The sequence below is a fragment of the Condylura cristata genome, unplaced genomic scaffold (assembly GCF_000260355.1).
Source record: "Condylura cristata isolate star-nosed mole 26May11 unplaced genomic scaffold, ConCri1.0 scaffold00009, whole genome shotgun sequence".
NCBI classification, from domain to species: domain Eukaryota; kingdom Metazoa; phylum Chordata; class Mammalia; order Eulipotyphla; family Talpidae; genus Condylura; species Condylura cristata.
Genome location: NW_004567110.1, coordinates 35,563,407 through 35,585,320, shown reverse-complemented (window position 1 = coordinate 35,585,320; position 21,914 = coordinate 35,563,407). Strand labels below are relative to the sequence as shown.

General features: G+C 35.0%; 1 protein-coding gene across 2 annotated transcripts in view; it reads left to right on the top strand.

The window, feature by feature from the left end:
* WWP1 (WW domain containing E3 ubiquitin protein ligase 1) overlaps positions 1–21,914 on the top strand; it is a 72,081-nt gene that overhangs the window by 2,362 nt on the left and 47,805 nt on the right. Inside the window, exons 2-8 of one of the 2 annotated variants that reach the window (XM_004679752.2) lie at positions 2,701–2,795; positions 8,553–8,643; positions 10,852–10,990; positions 12,311–12,435; positions 17,131–17,268; positions 17,353–17,419; positions 20,316–20,500. In XM_004679752.2, coding sequence (XP_004679809.1) covers positions 8,574–8,643; positions 10,852–10,990; positions 12,311–12,435; positions 17,131–17,268; positions 17,353–17,419; positions 20,316–20,500 — 724 coding nt within the window. In that variant the 5' untranslated portion in view covers positions 2,701–2,795; positions 8,553–8,573. The remainder of the gene's footprint in view (positions 1–2,700; positions 2,796–8,552; positions 8,644–10,851; positions 10,991–12,310; positions 12,436–17,130; positions 17,269–17,352; positions 17,420–20,315; positions 20,501–21,914) is intronic. The other variant, XM_012722969.1, reaches the window with a different exon arrangement.

Below are 21,914 nucleotides of genomic sequence, written 5' to 3'. Positions count from 1 at the left end.
CTGTGCCACCAGGAGGGCCTGGATAGGTATTTTTAAGTTAAGGTAAACACCCAAACTATGGTAAGATACGTGAACAGCCATCTATATTCATCTTTGTCCTCTGTCTTGTAAATACTGGGAGGGCCCTTCAAATCACAGGAATAGCACAGTTTCGAAGTGTTACTCTTTTTCACCCACTGATACTTGTAAATTTTCAAGGGAATAACATTCCTGTATTTACAATGAAGAGAGTAAATCAGTGATATTTATACAGAAAGGTCAGTGTGAATTAAAAAAAAAAAAAGACTTAAGAAATCAGCTGGGTTCTATCCTAGAAGTATGCATTGAGACCTTAGCACCTTGGATTATTTGTAGGGACAGAGAAAGTCCTGTGATTGAAAGATCTTTGGGAGTAAGTTTAGTGGGAGATAGAATGGGAATGAAAGATGTTAGCATTAAACTTGGAAAATATTGTACTTATCTGTTTCCTTGAGCCAATGTATGTGAAGTGCTGATACAAACATAAATAGAAAGTAGTAATAATATTGTCATTGGGTGCTGCTAGGATAAAAGAGAGTACAGAGACTGAAAACCTGAGTTGACAGATTCCAAAGGGAGAGTGCAATGATAAAGATAACCAAATAAAGATGAAGTACAAGTGAATGGAATGGGGGTAGGCAAGATGCAAGTCCAGTGAGTTGTAGATGTAGAAACTACAGACTGGGGATGATGGCATGGGATGAAGGAGAATAGTGGGGCTCTTTGGAAAGCTAATCAAGAAGTTGGAAGTGTCTTTGGAATATTAGGAAAATATAGTGGTGATTATTTGGAGAGTTTTGTATGAGTACGTGATTCTGAGGGCCAAAGTCCCTGGGTATCCAGAAAAATTGCTTCTCCATCTTCCCCCCTTCTACCATGTAGTCCCACTAGTAGTAGTAATATGTAGTCATATAAGATTTTTTTTTTCTTTCTGATATTTAGGTTATATAGAAAATTAAAAATCAAACAGAATTATGCTTTATTATAATGGGACTCCACTAGGAAAAATCTCTTTGATATACATATAGAAAGTAAAGAGCCTTTACATTGTTTATTAAGGTTATAAGCCTTAATAACCTTGCAGTTGGTCCAGATTGAGAAGCTTCCCAAAATGCAGTATTAAAATCAAGATGGTGGGCCCTCCCTGGTGGCGAAGATTACTCAAGCAATATGTTTATTAATTATTTCAGGCAGATTAATATGCAGTGCTATTTCATGTGACAATGTTTCTAAGCCTTAATACTGTGTATAGTATGCAAAATAGATCAGATTTGTTGTTTTTAATTTTGTTTGAGTTAAGAATTGACATCTTGAAGTAAGTGGGTAATTAAGCTATATCTTCTAAGTGAGAATTTATTAGGTTTAGCACCTTAGAGAAATGCAAATGTTGTTTATTGTCCCATTCAGTATTCTCACTCAACTCTTTTGCTTTGTAGTTGAGAATAATTATGAACCCATATATAACTCTTCACTATCTGGGTGGCATTTTTAGAGTTGAACAGAACATAATCACTTTACATTTCACTGTCTATATCCTCTGGGCAAAGTTTATCACCTTAATCCACTTGTGTGAATAGCAGTGCTTGAAAGTTCTGTCTGTATCCTCTGGGCAAAGTTTATCACCTTAATCCACTTGTGTGCATAACAGTGCTTGAAAGTTTGTTAAAACTCAGGCTGTGTGTCACCCCCCCCACAGACACACACACTCACACACAATTGTATGCATTGTAAGTAGCAGAAATGGAAATGAAAGCCAAATATTCTGACTGCCAAATTGACTCTTGAAAACTTTGTACTCTATTGTTATCCATAATTTGTTCTGCTTCTTAATCTGGTTATGGCATGCACCATCATCTACTCAGATAGTGAAATAGGTAATATTTGTCATGCATAATCCTTTTTAGCCCTCATTTTAACCAGAGTCACCTGGTCAAGTTCTTATACATACCCTGAGTTTTACCTTTCACACTGCCAGTGTTCTAGTTTAGATAAACTCATTTTAGAAAATCTTATCCCCTGCTGCCAAAGTTATCCTGAAATGCAGTTATCATTATTGAAAGCCTCCAGGTTTATCTGTTGCCTTTGGGATTAACTCTATACTATGTGTCATATATTTAGGATGCCATATAAATGGTTCCATATGATCCTATAGAACCTACTGTCATCACTTTACACTGTCTGTATATTTCACTTCCCAGCATGCCAACAGTTCTCTCAATGTCCACACTTTCTCATATACTCTCTTGGAAACTTTTTTTTTTTTTTTAAAGATTTATTTATTTGTACATATAGAAGTGGGGTACACAGGCCAGAGGCTCAGGGGCGGTGAGAGGCTTCACCAGAGACAGAGCGGGGAACAGAACAGGCAGATCTACGAAGTACACTGCTGAGGGGAGCAGTGGGCGGGTCAGGAGAGGTCTGCCACGCCATGTGGTCACCTCCGGGGCAGGCGGGAATTGAACTCATGCGGAAGCGGCTTTAGATTCTCAGTGCAGTGCTTTAACCTGCTGCGCCACCAGGGAGGGCCCTCTCTTGGAAACTTTTAAGACTCAGGTCATTCAGAGGTGATCTTCACTCTGAGGTTGGGTTATCCACTTTCTCTTGCGAGCTTGTGATGTACTACTTTACGTGTTGCATCTATTTTTGTAACTGTCATAGTGAAAGTTACTTGTTTGTTTACAGGTTGTTGCCTCACTAGACTATGAGCTCCTTGAAAGAAGGAATCGTGTCTCACTCACCTTTATATCTCCAGTGTCTAGCACAGTTCCTGGTATATAGTAAGTGATTAATGCTTTTTTTTTAAAAACTCCATACACGTTGGTAGTCAATTATACCTTTATACAAATATGTCACTAAAAATATGGTTGTAGACTTTAAACACACTTTTGGGCTGAATATCTTCATCTATTAGAGGGTAATAGTACCACTCTACTTATTCAGAGTTATTATAATGCCCAGATTAAAGACACATTATATTTTAAATGCCACATAATTACTTTAAAATGAAGTGTGGAAACTTTATGTATATACATTGGGATAGCTGATGTGCTATATATTTTCCTCTTTAAATTAGGTATAATCTTTTTTTTTTTTTTAAGAATTTTTTTTATTCATGCGTACAAAAGCTGGGGCTGGGGGAAGGGTATGTGTGTGTGAGGATTCACCAGATACAGAGTGGGGGCAGGACAGGCAGATCTAAATACACTGCTGAGGGGAGCAGCAGGTGAGACAGTTAGATAGCTGGGTACAGAGGGTGCTTTAGGTAATAGAGTAAATAATCTTACCTGCTTGGCACTGTTTCCTAGTCTGCATAGTGTTCTAAACTTTTAATATTTTTCTCAAATAACTAATCCTATACTTGTTTGTCTCTTTTTTTTTCTCATGGATAACCTTTATAATTTACCAGTAAAGTACCTTGATTTTCTTTTAATCAGCCTACAAATGAACATTTTCTGTTCTTAAGAAGCGTGTCTTTTTGTTGGAGGATTTATAACATGCCATCTGTGTGAAAGCTATGCCTTTGCCTTCTTTTCCTTCACAGCCTACAGACATCCTCCCTTACCATCACTCTTGACAAATTAGTGTCCTTCAGTTTACCTGTATCTACTTTATTCCATTCCATTTATTCCTTAAGTTTTTAGAAAATGTGTAGTTTGAATGTCCCAGATTATATGTAATACAAGAAAGTTTTTCACTCATAGCAGGAGTATAATGGACCAGGCGAGAAAATAACAAAAATAAGAAAGTTAATATGAATAGGTCAGTACCTAAAATAGTATATACACATGCTGATTCTCAGTGCTGAACATCTGAAATTTATATAATGTTATAATGCAATCTTCAATTAAAAGAAAAAGAAAATAGGTCAATACCAACAGTTAAAGAGCTACCTGTAAACACCTCTGCAAACCCTTGTTCCTATCTTTTCCTATACCCTGAATTAGCTGCTATTCTGAATTAGTTTTTTATCTCACTTTTGATATTTTTACCATAAGTGCATTTGAGCTTCATAATTCTTCCATTTGTAGACTTTTAAAAGTCTACATTTTAAAAATGGTATTTTATCATAGAGGAAATCTAATTCACACATTGTTATTTCTTATTTTTTTAAAAGATTGATTTATTTATGCATACAGGAACTGGGGTACAGGCCAGAGGTGCTGGGTCTGAGAAGTTTCATCAAAGACAGAGTGGGGAGCAGAATAGGCAGATCAGATGAAAGATATAGCTGAGGAGAGCAGTTGGGCGAATCAAGAGAGGCCCATGCCATCTGGGTCACCTCCCCAGTGAGGAATTGAACTCCTGCTGCAGTGGGCACAGATAGCTTTATAGTGCTGCACTTTTAACCCATTGCACCACCAGGGAGTGTCCACACATTGTTATTTCAAAGGGAACATTCTGGCATTATAAAATAATACATAGAAAAACTCAGTATGCAAATTTAAATTTGTAACAAAATAGGGCCTTCTTGGTCACATAGGAGTTAAGTAAGTCTCAGTGCTATCATTCTGTGACTACTGAAGCCTGAGTTCAATCCCTGGCCAGGGAACTGACCCACATGTGGCACAGAAAACGCCTCCTTTCTCACCTGCTGCTCCCCTTGTTCATGTATTTCAGTAGATCAGCCTTTTCTATTCCCCATTCAATCTCTGGTGGGTCCTCTAACCCCTATCGTCACCCTCTGCCTCCCATCTTTGGCCTGCTTTCCAGGTCTTCTGTGCCAAATAAAAATAAATATTAAAAAAAATTAATTTGTGGGCCTCCCTGTTGGCATAAGAGTTTAAGTAGCAGCACTATGCAGCTATAGCAGCCAATGTAGCATAAGTTTGATCCCCTGCTAGGGAGCTACCCACATGGTGCAGCAGACCTCTCCTGTCTCATCCACTGCTCCCCTCAGCAGTGTATTTCAGTAGATCTGCCTGGTCTGCTTCCTACTCTGTTTCTGGTGAATCCTCTCACCTCCCCCCACCACATCTCTGGCCTGTACCCCAGGTCTTGAATGCATAAATAGGTATCTCTTAAAAATAAATAATATTGTAACAAAATAATTGGGGAGATTTATTTTTTACTGTGTGGATTATGCTGTAGCATATATAAGATAAAGCTCCTTATCCAGAATGTCAAAATGTAATAGAAGCAGTTACAGAAATGTTTAAGCTAGATTTGTAGCTTATTCCTCAGAAGAAGGGCAACTTGTCATTTGTACTTTGACCTTCAGCATTTTTTCAGTGAACTTCAATTGTGTGTTGATTGTGTAAGCTTTTGAAACTCCACCCACAATGTCTCCATGTTCTGGATTACTTTTTCAATCATGAAATTGTGGCATTTTCAGAGGAAATGCATAGCAAAAGATGAGGTCATGATACTCAGCAAAATAATTCATCTCTGTCTTCTTTGCCATTAAGAATTAAAAGCATTTTAATGACCTTACTTATATTGTTAAATGTTGGAGGTGGAACTGAATGAAAGGAAGATGTTAATGCCCAGAACTCCTGTCTTTCTTTTTTCACCCCATTCACTATTACAGTTTCTAAGATCCATTCATGTTGCTATAGCTATAGTTCATTCATTCTCACTACAATATAAATGTTCCATTATGTGAGTTCACCTAATTCATTTAACCATTTTCTACCAGTAGACATTTCATTATTGTTACTGTTATCATAAGAAATTCTTACACTTGGCACACAAATGCAGCTTTTGTAGTGTACTACATGGCTCTAAAATTGATCTTGAAGGACATACAGTTGTTTAACTTCGTATGATAATACCAATTGTTTTCCAACAGTTTTGCCAATTTTAGCACCTATTAATAGGATTTTACTAATCAGCAGTATTTTATAAAACTACCACTGTTCCACTTTTTTTTTTTACCATTATTTGGCTTTGTCAAAATTTCTTGTACTTATCATTCCAGTGAGCTTTAACATAATGTTTTGAAAAAAGTAGTACCTTGTATTTCTCTGTTGACTAATGAGCTTATGCATGTTTTCATATATCTATTGACCATGTAAGTTTCTATGTCTATAAAACTCCTGGTTGGATGTTCATATAATTTCATATAATCTTTGACCACTTTTATATTTTATGCATATCTCCTAGTTTGTGGCTTGTTGTTTAGTTTTCTTTAGTATATCTTATGCTAAACAAGCTCATGATTCCATAGAGTCAAAATATTCATGCGTTTCTTTGGTGAATATACTGGTTTAAGAAATTCCAATCTAGTTGAATGAACCAAGTTCACTTTCTCCTGTTCCTTCGGTAGCCCCTCTTCTACTTCTTACTCTCACAGCTAGGTCATCAGACTTTGCCACTCCAAAAACAGAAACTTCAGTATTAGGCTAGAAGGTACCAGAAGGAGAAGTCATCTTCCTTAGGAATACTGTAAGGCTGAAGGTTAAGTCTGGATCTTTGGAAGGAATCTCTGGATCTTTGGAAGGAATCTCTTTCATCACACCGATAATCATCCCAGGAGTAATTGTTTTGGAGCTCCGTGACCAAATGTCTTGTTGTCATATTGGTCTTCATAGTTTCTCACTTACTCTGTAATCTTCACCTCAGTCATACTCACTGTCACATTTCTGTCACTGTTTATAGTAAAGTCATGGCTTCCATCAGTCTGTGCTGTCTTAGTCATCAGAGGTAGTCCTGACCTCCATATGATTACAGTGTTTGCCTTCAAAGCTATTATCATCTCTTTTAGACAGTCATCAAAACTGTCTGTGGCAGGATGATTCCTTCAGTTTGTATCTGTTTTATAAGAGTCCTGATTTTTGTCTCAGCCAGAGGAACAATCACCCTGCTTATCCTTTGTGTGATCAACACTGTGCATTGGATTCTGGTACCTAAAAGCTTATTTAAGGCTCAGTACACTGAGTCAGGGAATCCAGGATTTCAAACTCAGTATAATCAAAACTTTTCGACCTCTCTGGATTGCTGGGTTCACGTGGTAAATGCACTGAATTGATACTCAATGGAGGTTTGCGTCACATCACAAGTTGGGTTCCTTAGGAAAACTGTGGTAGAAATTGGCATTCTAAGCAACCTATGGAGCAGTGGACAGGATGCAATTCTCAACTAGATGTGCCTTATACAAATGTCACCATTACTAAGCCAGGTGATTGAAACAACTTCCCGATTATCTGTTCTGTCCCCAGTGGAATGGTTTGGGGACATAAATGCTTCTTCTACCACTGTTGTCATTCTGAGCCAGAATGTCTTAGGGAGATACTGTCCTGTACTTTGCTGATGATGGGCAGGGGGTCAAAAAGTTTAGCAACTTTTTAAATATGTAAATTTATTGAGTTTTGTTGTCTAGTTAAAAAATTGAGTAAAGTGCTTGTTTTTTTTGTTTTTTGTTTTTGTTTTTTTTTGCAAGGTTCCACTATTAGAACTTATTCCAGCTTCCCTTTTGTTTATATTTGCTGAGAACTTTTATCTTTCTTATCTTCCTATCAACATCCTTATTTTATAGGTATCTTTTGTGTTGTTTTGAGTTTACCCATATACACTTGTTGTGATTATTTTGTATTTGAGTTCTTTGTGTTTTTTGTCCTGGATATTTATGCCTTTTCTAATCTTTTTTGGGGAGGGGTTATTCTTCTTTCTTAATGCATTTTGTTTTACTCCACTAGTTTAAAGTGATGCTTCTTATTTCTATTCTATGATTACCCTTGCAATTCTGCTGTGAATACAATACAGTCTAAAGGCAATCATAATCCTTCTGCTGAGCAATCCAAGGATAAAGAACATTAATTCGAATCCTCTTTTTCCCTTCTGTTTCTCTACTATATGCCTGCATTTTGTTGTTGTTTCATTCCATATTTTAGTGTTTTATGTGGTTTTCATTTAAATACCGTAATAGATTGTTGTTATTGGACTCAAGACAGTGTTTATTATTTAAGTTGTATGCTTACCAGTTCTTCAGTTATCTTTCCCTTCTTGGATCTCAGATGATCCTTCTGTGGTAATTTTACTTTCTTGCAGAACATATTCTTTAGATTTTTCTAATAGTAAAGGTCTATTAGCAGACTCACTTTTGGTTTATCTGGCAATGTGTTTTTGCTGTCCATCCTACCCAAAAGAGTATTGGTGATTGAATAATTCTTGTTTCAGTCATTTGTAGATGTTTATGCTTCCATTGTTGCTGTTGAGATTTCTGCTGTCATTTTACTGTTTCCTTGGATGCAGTTTTTTCCCTGGCTTCTTTTAACATGGTTTCTCTGTTTTAGAGTTCTGTAGTTTCAGTATCTTATATCCAAACAAGAATTTCTATATGTTGATCCTATTTCTTTTTATACATTATGTTTCTTAGTATTGTGATTAGATATCTTTCATTCAGTCATATTCTCTTCTGGCATGATTTCCTTTTCATTTTCTGGGGCTATGAATAGTAGTATTTATCGTCTCATTTATCCTTAGTATTTTTTGTGCACATTACAAAAGGTTTCTTAATGATTCACATGAGCAGTTTTAATCATACTGAAAACTATAATCTCTTATCTAACACATAAAATAAATTACTATTTTTACAGGTTTAAGCTGAATTTTGGGACATGGCCACTGCTTCACCAAGGTCTGATACTAGTAATAACCATAGTGGAAGGTTACAGTTACAGGTAACTGGTAAGTTATTTTCATAATAATTTAAAATAATGATTCCCTGATGAAACTTTCTTTGTAACATCATAATTCAGCTGATGTATTCCGTAAGTCTTCTAGGTTCATACAGTGGTGTATTTGTTGAAACAGGCCTCAAAGTTAGATGCCCTCTAAAATTATTTATTTAGTGAATATTTAATTCTCTGCATGCCCTCTTTGGTAGTGGTAGATTTGGGGTATTGAAATAAGCATCATTTAAGTTGGTCCTGAACTTATTAGGCAGGAAAAGGATAATGAAGAACTTTCATCCATTTGGCCATCCAATCAACAATAGACAAGTATTGATTAAACAGAATTACATACATGAGACACGAATCTTAAGTTTCCCAGGAATTTACTATATAATAGTGAAACTACTGTTAACGGTTAACTGTATCCAATGAGAACTTAGATGACGTTCTCTTATGTCTGTTTGCAGTTGGAGATAACTGGTAGACATAAGAGAACAGAGTAAAAGAAAGATTTGCTTTAATTCTTTTAGGAGAAATCAGTTCATTGCGTATTAAGATTGGTAGCAAGAGCTGCCAAGGGAGAGAGATCCTCATTTGCAAAAGCATGAAAAGGCCTTGGCTAAGGGACTTCATATAATTCATATTGTTAACTGAAATACATGTGGAGATAAAGTTTTTAAAAAACAACTAAAAACATTGAATCTAAATACACAGTTAACAAAAACAAGGTAGAATTACTTTGAAACAATATTCTTTATATCCTTAGAGGTAGAAGAGATCATCTCCTCCCACCCCAGGCTAAAAAAAAAAAAAAAACCTCCCACAAACCAATGTTAGTGTTTTCATTTAGATCTTTTAAAAATAATTTATTAAGGCCCTCCCTGGTGGCGCAGTGGGTTAAAGCACAGCACTGAGAATCTAAAGCCGCTTCCACATGAGTTCGATTCCCGCCTGCCCCGGAGGTGACCACATGGCGTGGCAGACCTCTCCTGACCCGCCCGCTGCTCCCCTCAGCAGTGTACTTCGTCAATCTGCCTGTTCTGTTCCCCACTCTGTCTCTGGTGAATCCTCTCACTGCCCCTGAGCCTCTGGCCTGTACCCCAGTTCTGTATGCACAATAAATAAATAAATCTTTAAAAAAATAATTTATTAAATTAGAGATAATTAAAAATGGGTAAATCCTACCATTTCCAGCAATATGAACAGACCTTGAAGGTTGTGTGCTAAATGAAGTATGACAGAGAAAGACAAAAAAATGTATGATTTCACTTAGATATGCACTCTAAAACAAAAGTAAGCTTTTGTTTCAAACCAACTTTCCAGGTAAAGTGTTTAAAAAAAATGATGCCTTAATTATAATTTCAGATAAGTCAAGGCATGAGTCGTGAATGGCAGAGAGGTTAATGGCATGTTGAATCTAAAGACACTTTTCTCTTGATGCATGAGGCAGTTCAGTTTGAACTTAAAAATGGTTGTAGATGTGGAATGCCCTACTAGTGGGAATGTAAAATGTTCCAGCCACATTGGAAGATAATCTCGCACTCAACATGGTTACACTGTGACCTCGCAATTCCACTCTAGGTTTATACTCAAGTATGTGTCCGCACAAAGTGTATGCAGTAATGTTTATAACAGTATTATGCCAAACTGGGAATAACCCAAATGTCTATAAGCTAATGAACAGATAAATATAAAGTGTAGTGTCCATACATTGGAATGTCAAAAGGATTGAATACTGACACAAACTACCACATAGATGGATTTGGAAAACGTATTGTCACAAAAAAAATCATGTGATGTGAATTCATTCATATAAAATACCCAGAGAAGGCAAATCTGTAGAGGCATACAGTAGACTAATAGTTACTTAGTGCTGTGGGGGGAGAAACTTGGGAGGGATTGGGAAGAGAAGAGAGTCTGCTTAAGGATTTTCTTTTTGGTGTGATGAATGAGTTTAAAATCAGATTTGGTGATGATGCAGCTTTATAACTATATTAAAATTTGAATTATATAGTTTAAATGTGTAAATTATATGGTATGTGAATTATATTTCACTGAAACTTTTGAATAATTCAGCCCTTGTCATTAGTTTTGTGGGTTGTATTTTCATTCTGCAAGTGAAAAGAATTTGAATTTCAAAAATGGTTGTATTTTGTAGATTAGTGCAAAATGTTACTTTTTGACTACATGTATTCACTAGTGATTATCATGTTTTTGTTAGTTTCAAGTGCCAAACTAAAAAGAAAAAAGAACTGGTTTGGAACAGCAATATATACAGAAGTAGTTGTAGATGGAGAAATTAAAAAAACAGCAAAATCCAGTAGTTCTTCAAATCCAAAGTGGGATGAACAGCTAACTGTGTAAGTACTTTATGTTAAGAATGCAAAGTCTTCAAAGAAAGAGTGCTTCTTTGAATTTTTAAAAAATTATTTTGTAGGGAAATGCACTGGACTATGGTAATGGCGCATGGGTGATTTGGTGGTGGGAAACCCAAGGGGATTGCAACTGAGATGGGAAAATGCACAAAAATATGTAAAAATAAACTATTATAAAATTAAAAAATATATATTTTGTAGGACTTCAAGTGAGTGTTATTTTCTAGTATGAATAAAAACTTTATTTAAAAATTTCATTTTTGGGCCCTCCCTGGTGGCACAGTGGATTAAAGCACAGCACTAAGAAGCTAAAACACTTTAGCAGGAGTTTAATCCCCGCCTACCCTGGAGGAGGTCTACATGGCACACAGACCTCTCCTGGCCCGCCCACTGCTCCTGTAAGCAGTGTACTTAATTGAGCTGCCTGTTCTGCTCCCCACTCTGTCTGCTCCCCACTCTGTCTCTGGTGAATCCTCTCACTGCCCCTGCACCTCTGGCCTGTACCCCAGTTCTGTATGAATAAATAAATAAATCTTCTAAAAAAAATTCATTTTCATTAGACTGGAAATATAATCTTGCTTTTTTGCCTAAACTTGCCTTTTTAAAAGTTTTTAGAAATATTTATATTTTTTGTTACTATAGTTTATTTTTACATCATTTTGTTCCCCATCTCAGTTGTAATCGTCATGGACTTCTCATCACCAGTTCACCCGTGTGTCATCACCATAGTACCGTCCATTCCCCACCACCCTTTTTGATCCCATTCCCCACTCTACCTCTGTAAAATGTCTCAGGTATAGTTGTTCATTATTGTTATTTTTTTCCCCCTGGTCCTTTGTGCTTCTGTTATGAATGAAACCATCTGGTATTTTTCTTTTTCTTTGTGGCTTATTTCACTATATAGTTTGCATTTTTTTCATTTGCCTTCTTTTCTCTTTATTTTCATGTAAAAATAAAAAGGCAATTTATCATCATCCTTAATTTTATAGCATTTCTTTGGTATAATGTTGTAAATTTATGTGTTGTTACATGCCATCAAGTGTCTTAAATCTTTACAAATTTGTTCAAATAGAAAGCTTTATTGTGAAATCTGAGTCTTGATGTATTGTTGGTGTTTTGGTGTACTGATGATAAAAGCTCTTATGTAGTTATCAAGAACTGTAGTGTACTTGAAAGTAAATGACTTTTCTTTTTCCCAAACTGTAGTAAAGGCTTTTAAAAATTATTAAAATATATTATTTAATAGGAATTATTATTTAGAATAATGTTGTGTATTCCTTGTTTTGTTTTAATTTTACCCTTCAGAAATGTGACCCCACAGACTACATTGGAATTTCAGGTTTGGAGTCATCACACTCTAAAAGCGGATGCTTTATTGGGAAAAGCAACAATAGATTTAAAACAAGCTTTGTTACTGCACAATAGAAAATGTAAGTTTTTGTTTTTGCTTTTCTTTGAAAGTTTGTTAGACACTTTGAAAGTATCCTGAAATCCAAAAACAATAAAACCAAAAATCAGTTTTATATTTATAAAGAATAGTTTACTGGCATTGCCTAATGTGATGGTATATGAAATAGAAAATATTTGCCATGGCCTTTCTCCATTTTACAGATTTACATAGACTGTGATACCCTGAATACCCTTTTATTAGTGACTTACTGTTAGTACACATCCAAAATTTGAAAAAGGTCAAAACCTGAAAATACTATACTTTGTTAGTTGACTAATAACAATATTCTTTGTACAAAATAGATTCTAACTCTTAAATTTTCCTTTTCTATTATGTAGGTAGTTCATTGTAAAAAATATGGAGAATATAGAAAATCCCAGAAGGGTATAGGAATTATTTGTAGTTCTATTATACAAGGATGACCAATCCTTATAATTTAGGGTTTGTCTTTTTCTTGTTGATACAGATACATTTTACTTTTCTGCATCTACTAGTTTACCCCTGTTTGTTTATTTTTAACAATATATTAACCATTGTCCATGATACTTATTTTCCTGTCATGGGAGTTTTAGGTTAGACTAATACTTATAATCAATTTTATGAACTTAAAAGAAAAAATTCTGGGATTTATTGGTAATGTTTCTGAGTTAGGAGACATAGTTGAATGCTTTTATCAAATTGTCAAAATAGTGTGTATTGTGAAGAAAATTTATAAACTAAATTTCTGGTTTATGAATTTTCAGGACCACATTTTATCTTACACCATATTTAACTTAACCTACTGTTTGACATTTAGGCAGTTTCTAATAGTCACTCAAATGTGTTCTTTCAGATATATAAATTGTATTCATCTTATTTCTTAAAAAAATTTCCTCGTTCCTAAAAGTAGATTTAATGGGCTAGGAGTTAAAATGCTGATATTTAAATATTTAAGATTTGTTTCATCTACCTGTATGCTGTTCGCACTAGATTAAGATTTACAGAAAATCTTTTTTTTTTTAGTACATGTAATATTTTCCTTATACTTTCGTAACACAGACATATTACTGTTAACGTTTTAGTGCATTTTCTCTGTGAGTGTATACATAAAAATTGGGATCATATTTAGTTTCATATTCTTATTCTCTTAATGTTAAGTCATTTTGTATTCCCTGTAAAATTCAGTGTTATTCTTTGAAAGCTGGCTTTAGTACTTTTAGAATATTATATCACACAGCTGTAATTTTTGTAATAACATATACTCTATTGCTGCATGTAGGTTGTTCCTAATTGTGTTATTAGACTATTGAACCTTATATAAAGATTATAATTATCAGCCTTTCCTGGTGGCACAGTGGGTTAAAGTGCAGCAGTGCAAGTTAGCTGAAGCTGCTTCAATGAGAGTTCAATCCCCAGCCCTGGAGGTGACTCACATGGCACAGCAGACCTTTCCTGACCCACCTGCTGCTCCCCTCAGCAGTGTACTTTGTCGATCTGTCTGTTCTGCTCCCCACTCTGTCTCTGGTGAATCCTCTCACCACTCCTACACCTCTGGCCTATACCCCAGTTCTATATGCATAAATAAATCTTTTAAAAAAAGATTATAATTATCCATCATACAATGAATGTAATACATATCTGTCAAAATGATTTTGTAGGATTATAATGTTGATATATTTTGAGATGAAACTCATATATTGTATAACTAATTATCTCTTATGATTTAGTTGAGCAGAATATGCTCAGAAGAAAGGTGAAATTTAATATACTTCCATACATTTGTAAATTTGATGGCTTCTGAAACTATAGTAGTAGTAGTTTACTGTGTATCCTTAGTCAGTAAATTTTGGTGGGGATAAATGAAAGTTGTTTTAGCTTCCCAGAACTGTTATACTAAAATTACCACACACTGGGTGACTTAAACAACAGAAAAGTTTCTTTCTCACAGTTCTAGGAGACTGAAGTCAGATCACAGCATTGGTGTCTTCTGAGGCCTTGTATATATCACTTTGTAGCCATCTTCTCTTTGTATCTTACCTTCTTATGTGTCTATATCCAAGTTTCTTTTTATAAGAATAGCAGTCATTTGGGTTAGGATCACCTTAATTAAGTCATTTTAATTTAATTATCTCTCTTTAATTTTATTAATTCCATTTATGAATTTTACTGATTCCAAATAGTCATCTGCTGAGCTACCTGTGGACAAGACTGCAATAACTAAATTGGTGGTGGGTGGGAGAGGGTCCATTACAAGAGGAAAGTAATTAATTTAAAAAATTACATCTTGTGATATGCTAGTACTACCAAAAAGAAGAAATCTACAGTCATTAATTCCAGTCATTCATTTTATTAATAAGATAACTTTATCAGTGATTTGCTCTGCAGCTCTCCCACCTGCCTGTGTCTATGCAGTACTTTCTTCTCACAAACCTCTTTCCTTTTGTAAAGCAGCAGTGGAATTATTCTGTCTGCAAGTGTTTATGCAGGTGTTTCTCTCTTCATTCTTCCTTTTCCTAATCTATCCTCTTAAAATGTTAAAAAAAAAAAAAAAAACTCCCTGGTGGCACAAGTACTTAATCAACAGCACTGTTAAGCTGTCCCCAGCCACTGCAGCACAAATTCAATCCCCAGGCAGGGTGGTAACCCAGATGGCACAGCAGACTTCTCCTGTCTCACCCACTGCTCCCCTCAGCAATTCAGCAGTGTATTCAGTTAGTTTGCCTGTTCTGCTCCTCACTCTGTCTCTGGTGAATCCTCTCACCCCCTGCTCTTCTGGCTTGTATTCCAGCTCTTGTATGTGTAAATAAATTTTAAAAACTAAAATGTAAAATAAATAAGTGACTCACTCAAGGCATAAGTACTTACGGAGTTATGGCTAGAACACAGGTTTTCTGATTCCCAACTGCTTAATTTTTTTTTTTTAAAGATTTATTTATTCATACAGAGCTGGGGTATAGGCCAGAGATGCGGAGGGTGACAGGATTCACCAGGGACAGAGTGGGGAGCAGAACAGACAGATCAACGAAGTACACTGCTGAGGGGAGCAGCGGGCGGGTCAGGAGAGGTCTGCCACGCCATGTGGTCACCTCCGGGGTAGGCGGGAATCGAACTCATGCAGAAGTGGCTTTAGCTTCTCAGTGCAGTGCTTTAACCCGTTGCGCCACCAGGGAGGGCCACAAGATGGATTTTTAAGGAATGAAGTGGGAGAGGAATCTCATGAAGAGAAATAAAGTAGACTGAGATATTAGGTAGGACTGAGTTTTTAGGTCTTTGGATAATGGAAGAATAGTGTAAATGGCTGACCTTTGAAGAACTCTGGAAATAATTCCATATGGTTTGTTTTGTTGTTACTTTGTAACTCCGTACTTCCACTAATATTTTTTAAGTTTTAATGTTTACCATTGTGTATTTTTAATTATTTAATTTCTTTTATAATAGTTTTAAGGTTTTATTTTAAATCATATTTCAAATGCCCAAGATTTTAGATATTCTTCCATTAACTTAAGAATTTATTCTTTTGAACCTCTTTTTAACTTTTAGGCTTATTTTTTCACTTGGTAACGACCAGTGAAGTTACCTTTTATCACTTATGATTGCTTTAAATAAAGATGCCTTTGGTTTGATATTTTTGCTTTAAAACTTCCCTGTTTTTCCCTAAGTTGCATATATCCTTTTAAATACTCTGATAACTTGAGAAAAGTTTAGAAATTCATAAAATTAACTATAGTATTTTTTTAACTCTCTTACATCTAGGATTTTTCTTCATTATTAAATAAACATTTGAGTTTAAGGGAAAAAATCATACAATGCAAGCATGTAAAGAGTACAGTAACTTCTGGTCACTCACTCATAGTATGAATTTAGCAGTCATCACTATCAGAGTGTATTTTGTATTATCTCCAGATTTCTGAGGCTGATTTCTTCCTGTACTCAAGGACTTGATATTTTCTTCCATAAGTTCTTATTTTAACACATTATAATTTGTTTGAAATGTGGATGGAGGATTAATTCATTTGAATAAGTTTTCTATCTTTTGATAGAAAACTTTATTCTTCAACGGGTAATATGAGTTGCTATATTCTCCACAGCTTTAAATAAAATCTGTAACTAACACAACATGAATCACCTGCGTTTTCCCAGTAGAAATTTCAACTATAACTTACAGGGGAATTCTCTTACTTACATTTTAATCCTAATGGGCCTTTACTTCTTAGGCTTGGCTTATTTTATGTAATTAGCCTAGTAGGACAGTGTCTAGGATTCTGATACACTTTCTGGAACTTCTGTGGGTTTCAATCCTCATTTGCACCTTAATTTATCTTCATTTATGTGTTCAGAACACATTAGAACTCCATTTTAGATTATGGATGTTATTTGTGTTTGCTGAAATGTGTGGTATTTTTAACTTTCTTATCTTGACATCACCAGCATTATATACGATATCTGAGAGATACTTTCCCTCCCAATTCTACTATTTCTTCAATTGCTAGGGAAAAACCTCTTATTGTCAGGAGATAAAGTTATTAACTAATTAAGGTGGTATGGGCAGATTTGAATTGTCGATGCAAATAATTTCCTCTACATATAGCCATCAAGTACTGTGTTAGAACAATTCTGAGTATTGTTGATTTCTAAAACATTTTTTATGTGACAAAAATTTTAGATTAGCTGTTCTTTTATTCATTTTTTTTCCTAGTGGAAAGAGTGAAAGAACAGTTAAAGCTCTCCATGGAAAATAAGAATGGCATAGTGCAAACTGGTGAATTAACAGTTGTGCTTGATGGATTGGTGATTGAGCAAGAAAATCTAACAAACTGCAGTTCATCTCCAAATAGTAAGCTAATTGTTTGTATTTAAAATTTGAAGGGGGAAAAGTTGGAAAGTGTTATTAAAACCTAGTTTCTTTTTCATTGTTCAGTAGAAATACAGCAAAATGGTGATGCCTTACATGAAAATGGAGAGCCTTCAACAAGGACAACTACCAGGTAGAATTTTTTATGTTAGCATTTGTGGCAAAGTTCTGTGACATTTCCCAAACATAAAGTTTTTCATTTTCAACCATAACTTAAATTTTGATATAGAACTTAAAAGCCTATTTCAAAATATTTCATTTGGTTGGGTTCTTGTAAAAATAGCTTTAAAAAATTAGAGCTTTTTTAAGTATACTGCACAGACCATAAAATTCACCCTTTTAAAGTACACATTTCAATGGCTTTCATTGCAGTCACACAGTTGTAGAACCATTACCACTATTTAATTTCAGAACATTCTCATCACCCTCAAAAAAAAAAAAAAAAAATCTACCAAGAGTAGTCTCCTCATTCCAACACTTTATATTGCAACCACTGATTGATCATTTTCTTTCTCAGTAGGTTTGCCTATACTGAACATTTCACTTAAATATTGTCATACACTATGTCATACACTATGTGACCTTTTGTTACTGACCTCTTTGCATAAAGTTCATCCATGTTGTAACATATATCAATGCTTCATTCCTCTTTACAGAATTGGCTTTTTAAAAACCTTTATTTAGGCATTTTATCTGAATAGAGTTTGTATGGGCAAATGGGTATCTTACTGCTCTCTGAATTGGCAGCTTTCTGTTGATCACTAGAAGATTGATGCTTCATAGGAGGTAACTTTCCTCAGAAATCATCCTGGCAATTAGAAAAACACCATTACATTCATGTTTGATAATGAGAGGTTTTCTGTTTGAAGTAAAATAAATTTGAATAAAATAATTTAATAAATCAAATGTAATAAGATCAACATCTGAACATAAAGAAACATATTGCTGTGAAATTATTTTTTTGCACTTAAAAAAGCAAAATAACTAATAATCATTACTCGTAAGTGACTAGTTAATGATCTACATGTGAACAGATAAGTATATATTTTGACTATATTTGACTTAACTGTATTTAGTGTCCATATTATAGTGTACATTGGGAAGAAAGGACTGAAAGGTAAAACAATTAGGTTTATTAAAATGTGAGAGTCTGCTATTTTTGGAAGTTTTTAGATGGCTAAAATAGCTTGAAGCACCACCAGTCTGAAACCTATTGTTTATTACCTAGTAACACATTTAAATCAAAAATTAGAAATCACCAGAACTTTAGATGGGTTCTTTTATTTGAACTTCTGCATCACTGATTCTTGCTGGATAACTGGGGTGGGATATTCAGATAAGAAGTACTTAGGAGCTGGTTTTCAAACTTTTCCTGTTCTAACTTCTTAATCATAGCTGTTTCAAGTATCTATATAATAAGGAAAAGGTGCATGACATTCTTTCATTCACTCCTTTACTCAACGGATATTATTGCATCAGTAGTATGTCAGATATTAATCCAAACACTTAATAATACCAGCTCTTTTCCCATAAAGTTTTTGTTTTGGTGGGATATAGGTAGATAGTAAACAAGCAATGAATTTTCTTGTCAGAGATAACACTCCTAACAACTATATGAAATCATTGAAACAGGACAAGGTTACAGTAACGATGATAAGCACGTTTTAAAGAGAGATGTTAGGGAATCATCTTGAGTAAATGCCTTTTGAGCTAAAATTAAAATGTCAAAGGTGAGGGCTGTTCTTGGTGGCACAGTTGGTTAAAGCACCACATTATGAAGCTCTTGGAAGCCACTGCAGCACAATTTTGATCCCCCACCAGGGAGCTGACCCACATGGTGTGGCAGACTTCTCTTGACCTACCCGTTGCTTCCCTCAGCACTGTATTTCAGTAGATCTGCCTGTCTGCTCCCCAGTCTATGTTGAATTAATCTTCTCACCCACCACACCTCTGGCCTGTACCCCAGTTCTGTAAGCATAAATAAATAAATCTTTAAAAAATATATCTATCAAAAGTGAACTATGCATATCAGAATTCTGAGGGAAGAGATTTCTAGGTAGAGAAAGTAGCAAATCTGAGTTTACTCCAGTTAATTTTTGCTTCCGAAATTCTTCTAACTCTAGAATATGTATGATACTTAACTTTTTTTGGTAATTTTGTAGTCATTATAATCTTACAGCCTCATAATTTATGATAAACATTTGAAGGCTAAACATGTTTTTTCATATTCAGTACAATTGATAATTTTATGTGCTTCAAGCTGAACAAGGAGGTTGAAGAGTAAACCAGAAATAGGGTGATTCTGAAAAGCTTTGTTGACTGTTCACAAAATTGCCAAATGTAGTGGATCTTAAAGAGAGAAGGGACATAGTTTAATTTATATTTTTTAAAAAAGCATTACCGCTGTTTGGAGAACAAACATAGAGTGTTCTGATTTGGATAAATTTTTCCTGGTCACTTAACTATCATCCAACTCCCTAGCCACTGCCAATAAGAGTTAAAACATTTGATATCATAGTTGTACTTTTTATTTTGCAGTTAGTTTACAAATTATAAGTTCTTTTATCTCTGAGTATAAAACTTAACTTTTTTCTAATCATTGTGATGCCTTGTGATTTTATAATCAATATTTAGGACTTTCAGCTTGCTTTCTAGTACTCAAAACAAAGTAGTTTGGAACTTATTTTTATAAGTTTCAAGAGGCTTTTTCTTTTGACAATTTAGAACATTTTAAAATAAGGACTAAAATTTTTGGACTTAAAATATACATGTTGCTTGTTATTTTGAGAAATTGAATCCATTTTGATTTAGAATATTTTTCTTAGTATACATCTGTCAGCCAGGGTGGATACTCCTAGAACGGTGTATATTTTTAACTTAAATAATCCTTGTTCATTACTCTCAGTAACTGTCACTTTGCTGTTATGTTAAGAACTTGGTAAATCTTCCTTTCTTATAAAAAGCTGTTTAATTATACTTAACTCATTGCTATAAGGCATCTTTTCCTGTTTTTTTTTTTTTTTTTTAAGATTGACTGTTGAAAATACTAATGGAATAGATAATCATGTATCCACAAGCTCTTTAATCCAAAACTCAAGCTGTTCACATGTTGTTAATGGAGACACCACATCTTCACCTCCATCTCAGGTTGCTACCAGACCCAAAAATACACCAGCTCCAAAACCACTCACATCTGAGCCTACCAGTGACACCGGTAAGCATGAATATTTATGATACATTATTTAAGTTGAGTCAATTAAGTTTTGTGTAACACTCCTACACTTCTCTTAGTAGACCTTCTCTCTTAATCTTCTATGATAAGGAATTAAAAAAGTATAATGCCTGAAGTTTTTCCTAATTTCAGTTTTTCTAAATTATTTAGGCACATATGCTAAAAATATATTAGATATCACAATACATTTTCACTAATTAGATTCTTAGACTTTATGCCACAACAAATACTATTCAAATAATACAGAATATATTTCTAAAAGGATTTTAATGATTTTACTGATAGATTAGAGAAACTTCATTACTATCTTCTATTATACAAATATTTTTTTCTTGGTGTATAAGTTAGTAGAAGCATGGACTATGAACTAATATAGCTTTCAGAAAGATTTATGTACTACAAAAGTAAGTATTATTCTAGTGTAGAAGAAATACGTATGGAAGATTTTCCCTATAGTCCTGATTTTCACTGGACTGAGCTATAAATTTCATTAATTACTTTTGGTTAATCTTTATACATTAGCTCTTTCAGGTGAATCTGTTGAAATTCAGACATCTTAGGACTTGCTTAAGATTACTAGCTTATATGATGGAGGTCAGAGTTAGAATCCTGATCATTTAATTTCAGAGACTGCTATGTCCTGTGTGTTCTATTTATGGGAAATCATTAAAAAATAGAATTATGGGTCCTCCCTGGTGGCACAGCAGGTTAAAGCACAGCACTAAGAAGCTAAAGCCACTTCAGCACGAGTTAGATCCCCACCCCAGAGGTGACCAGCATGGCACAGCAAACCTCTCCTGACCCACCAGCTGCTCCCCTCAGCAGTGTACTTCGTCAGTCAGCCTGTTCTGCTCCCCACTCTCCCTGTGAATCCTCCACCGCCCCCTGCACCTCTAGCCTGTACCCCATCTCTGTATACATAAATAAATTAAAAAAAAAAAATTATAGAGCCCTCCCTAGTGGCACAGCTGGTTAAAGCACAGCACTAAGAAGCTTAAGCCACTTCCGCATGAGTTCGATCCCGGCCTGCCCCGGAGGTGACCACATGGCACGATAGACCTCTCCCGACCCGCCCGCTGCTCCCCTCAGCAGTGTACTTCATCGATCTGCCTGTTCTGCTCCCTGCTCTGTCACTGGTGAATCCTCTCACCCTCCGCATCTCTGGCCTGCACCCCAGTTCTGTATGAATAAATAAATAAATCTTTAAAAAAATCATTTAAAAAAAATAGCCTGAAAAACCACCTGTAGGAGGAACCAGTAATTTATTTTCAAAAAATATCAAAACACAAAAATGGCTTACCTAAGTATTAGAGTTGTTCGCCATATAGCATGAATCCAGTGCTTTTTGATGAGAAGAGTTTTTAAATTATGAAATACTTGCCCCTACCAAAAAATG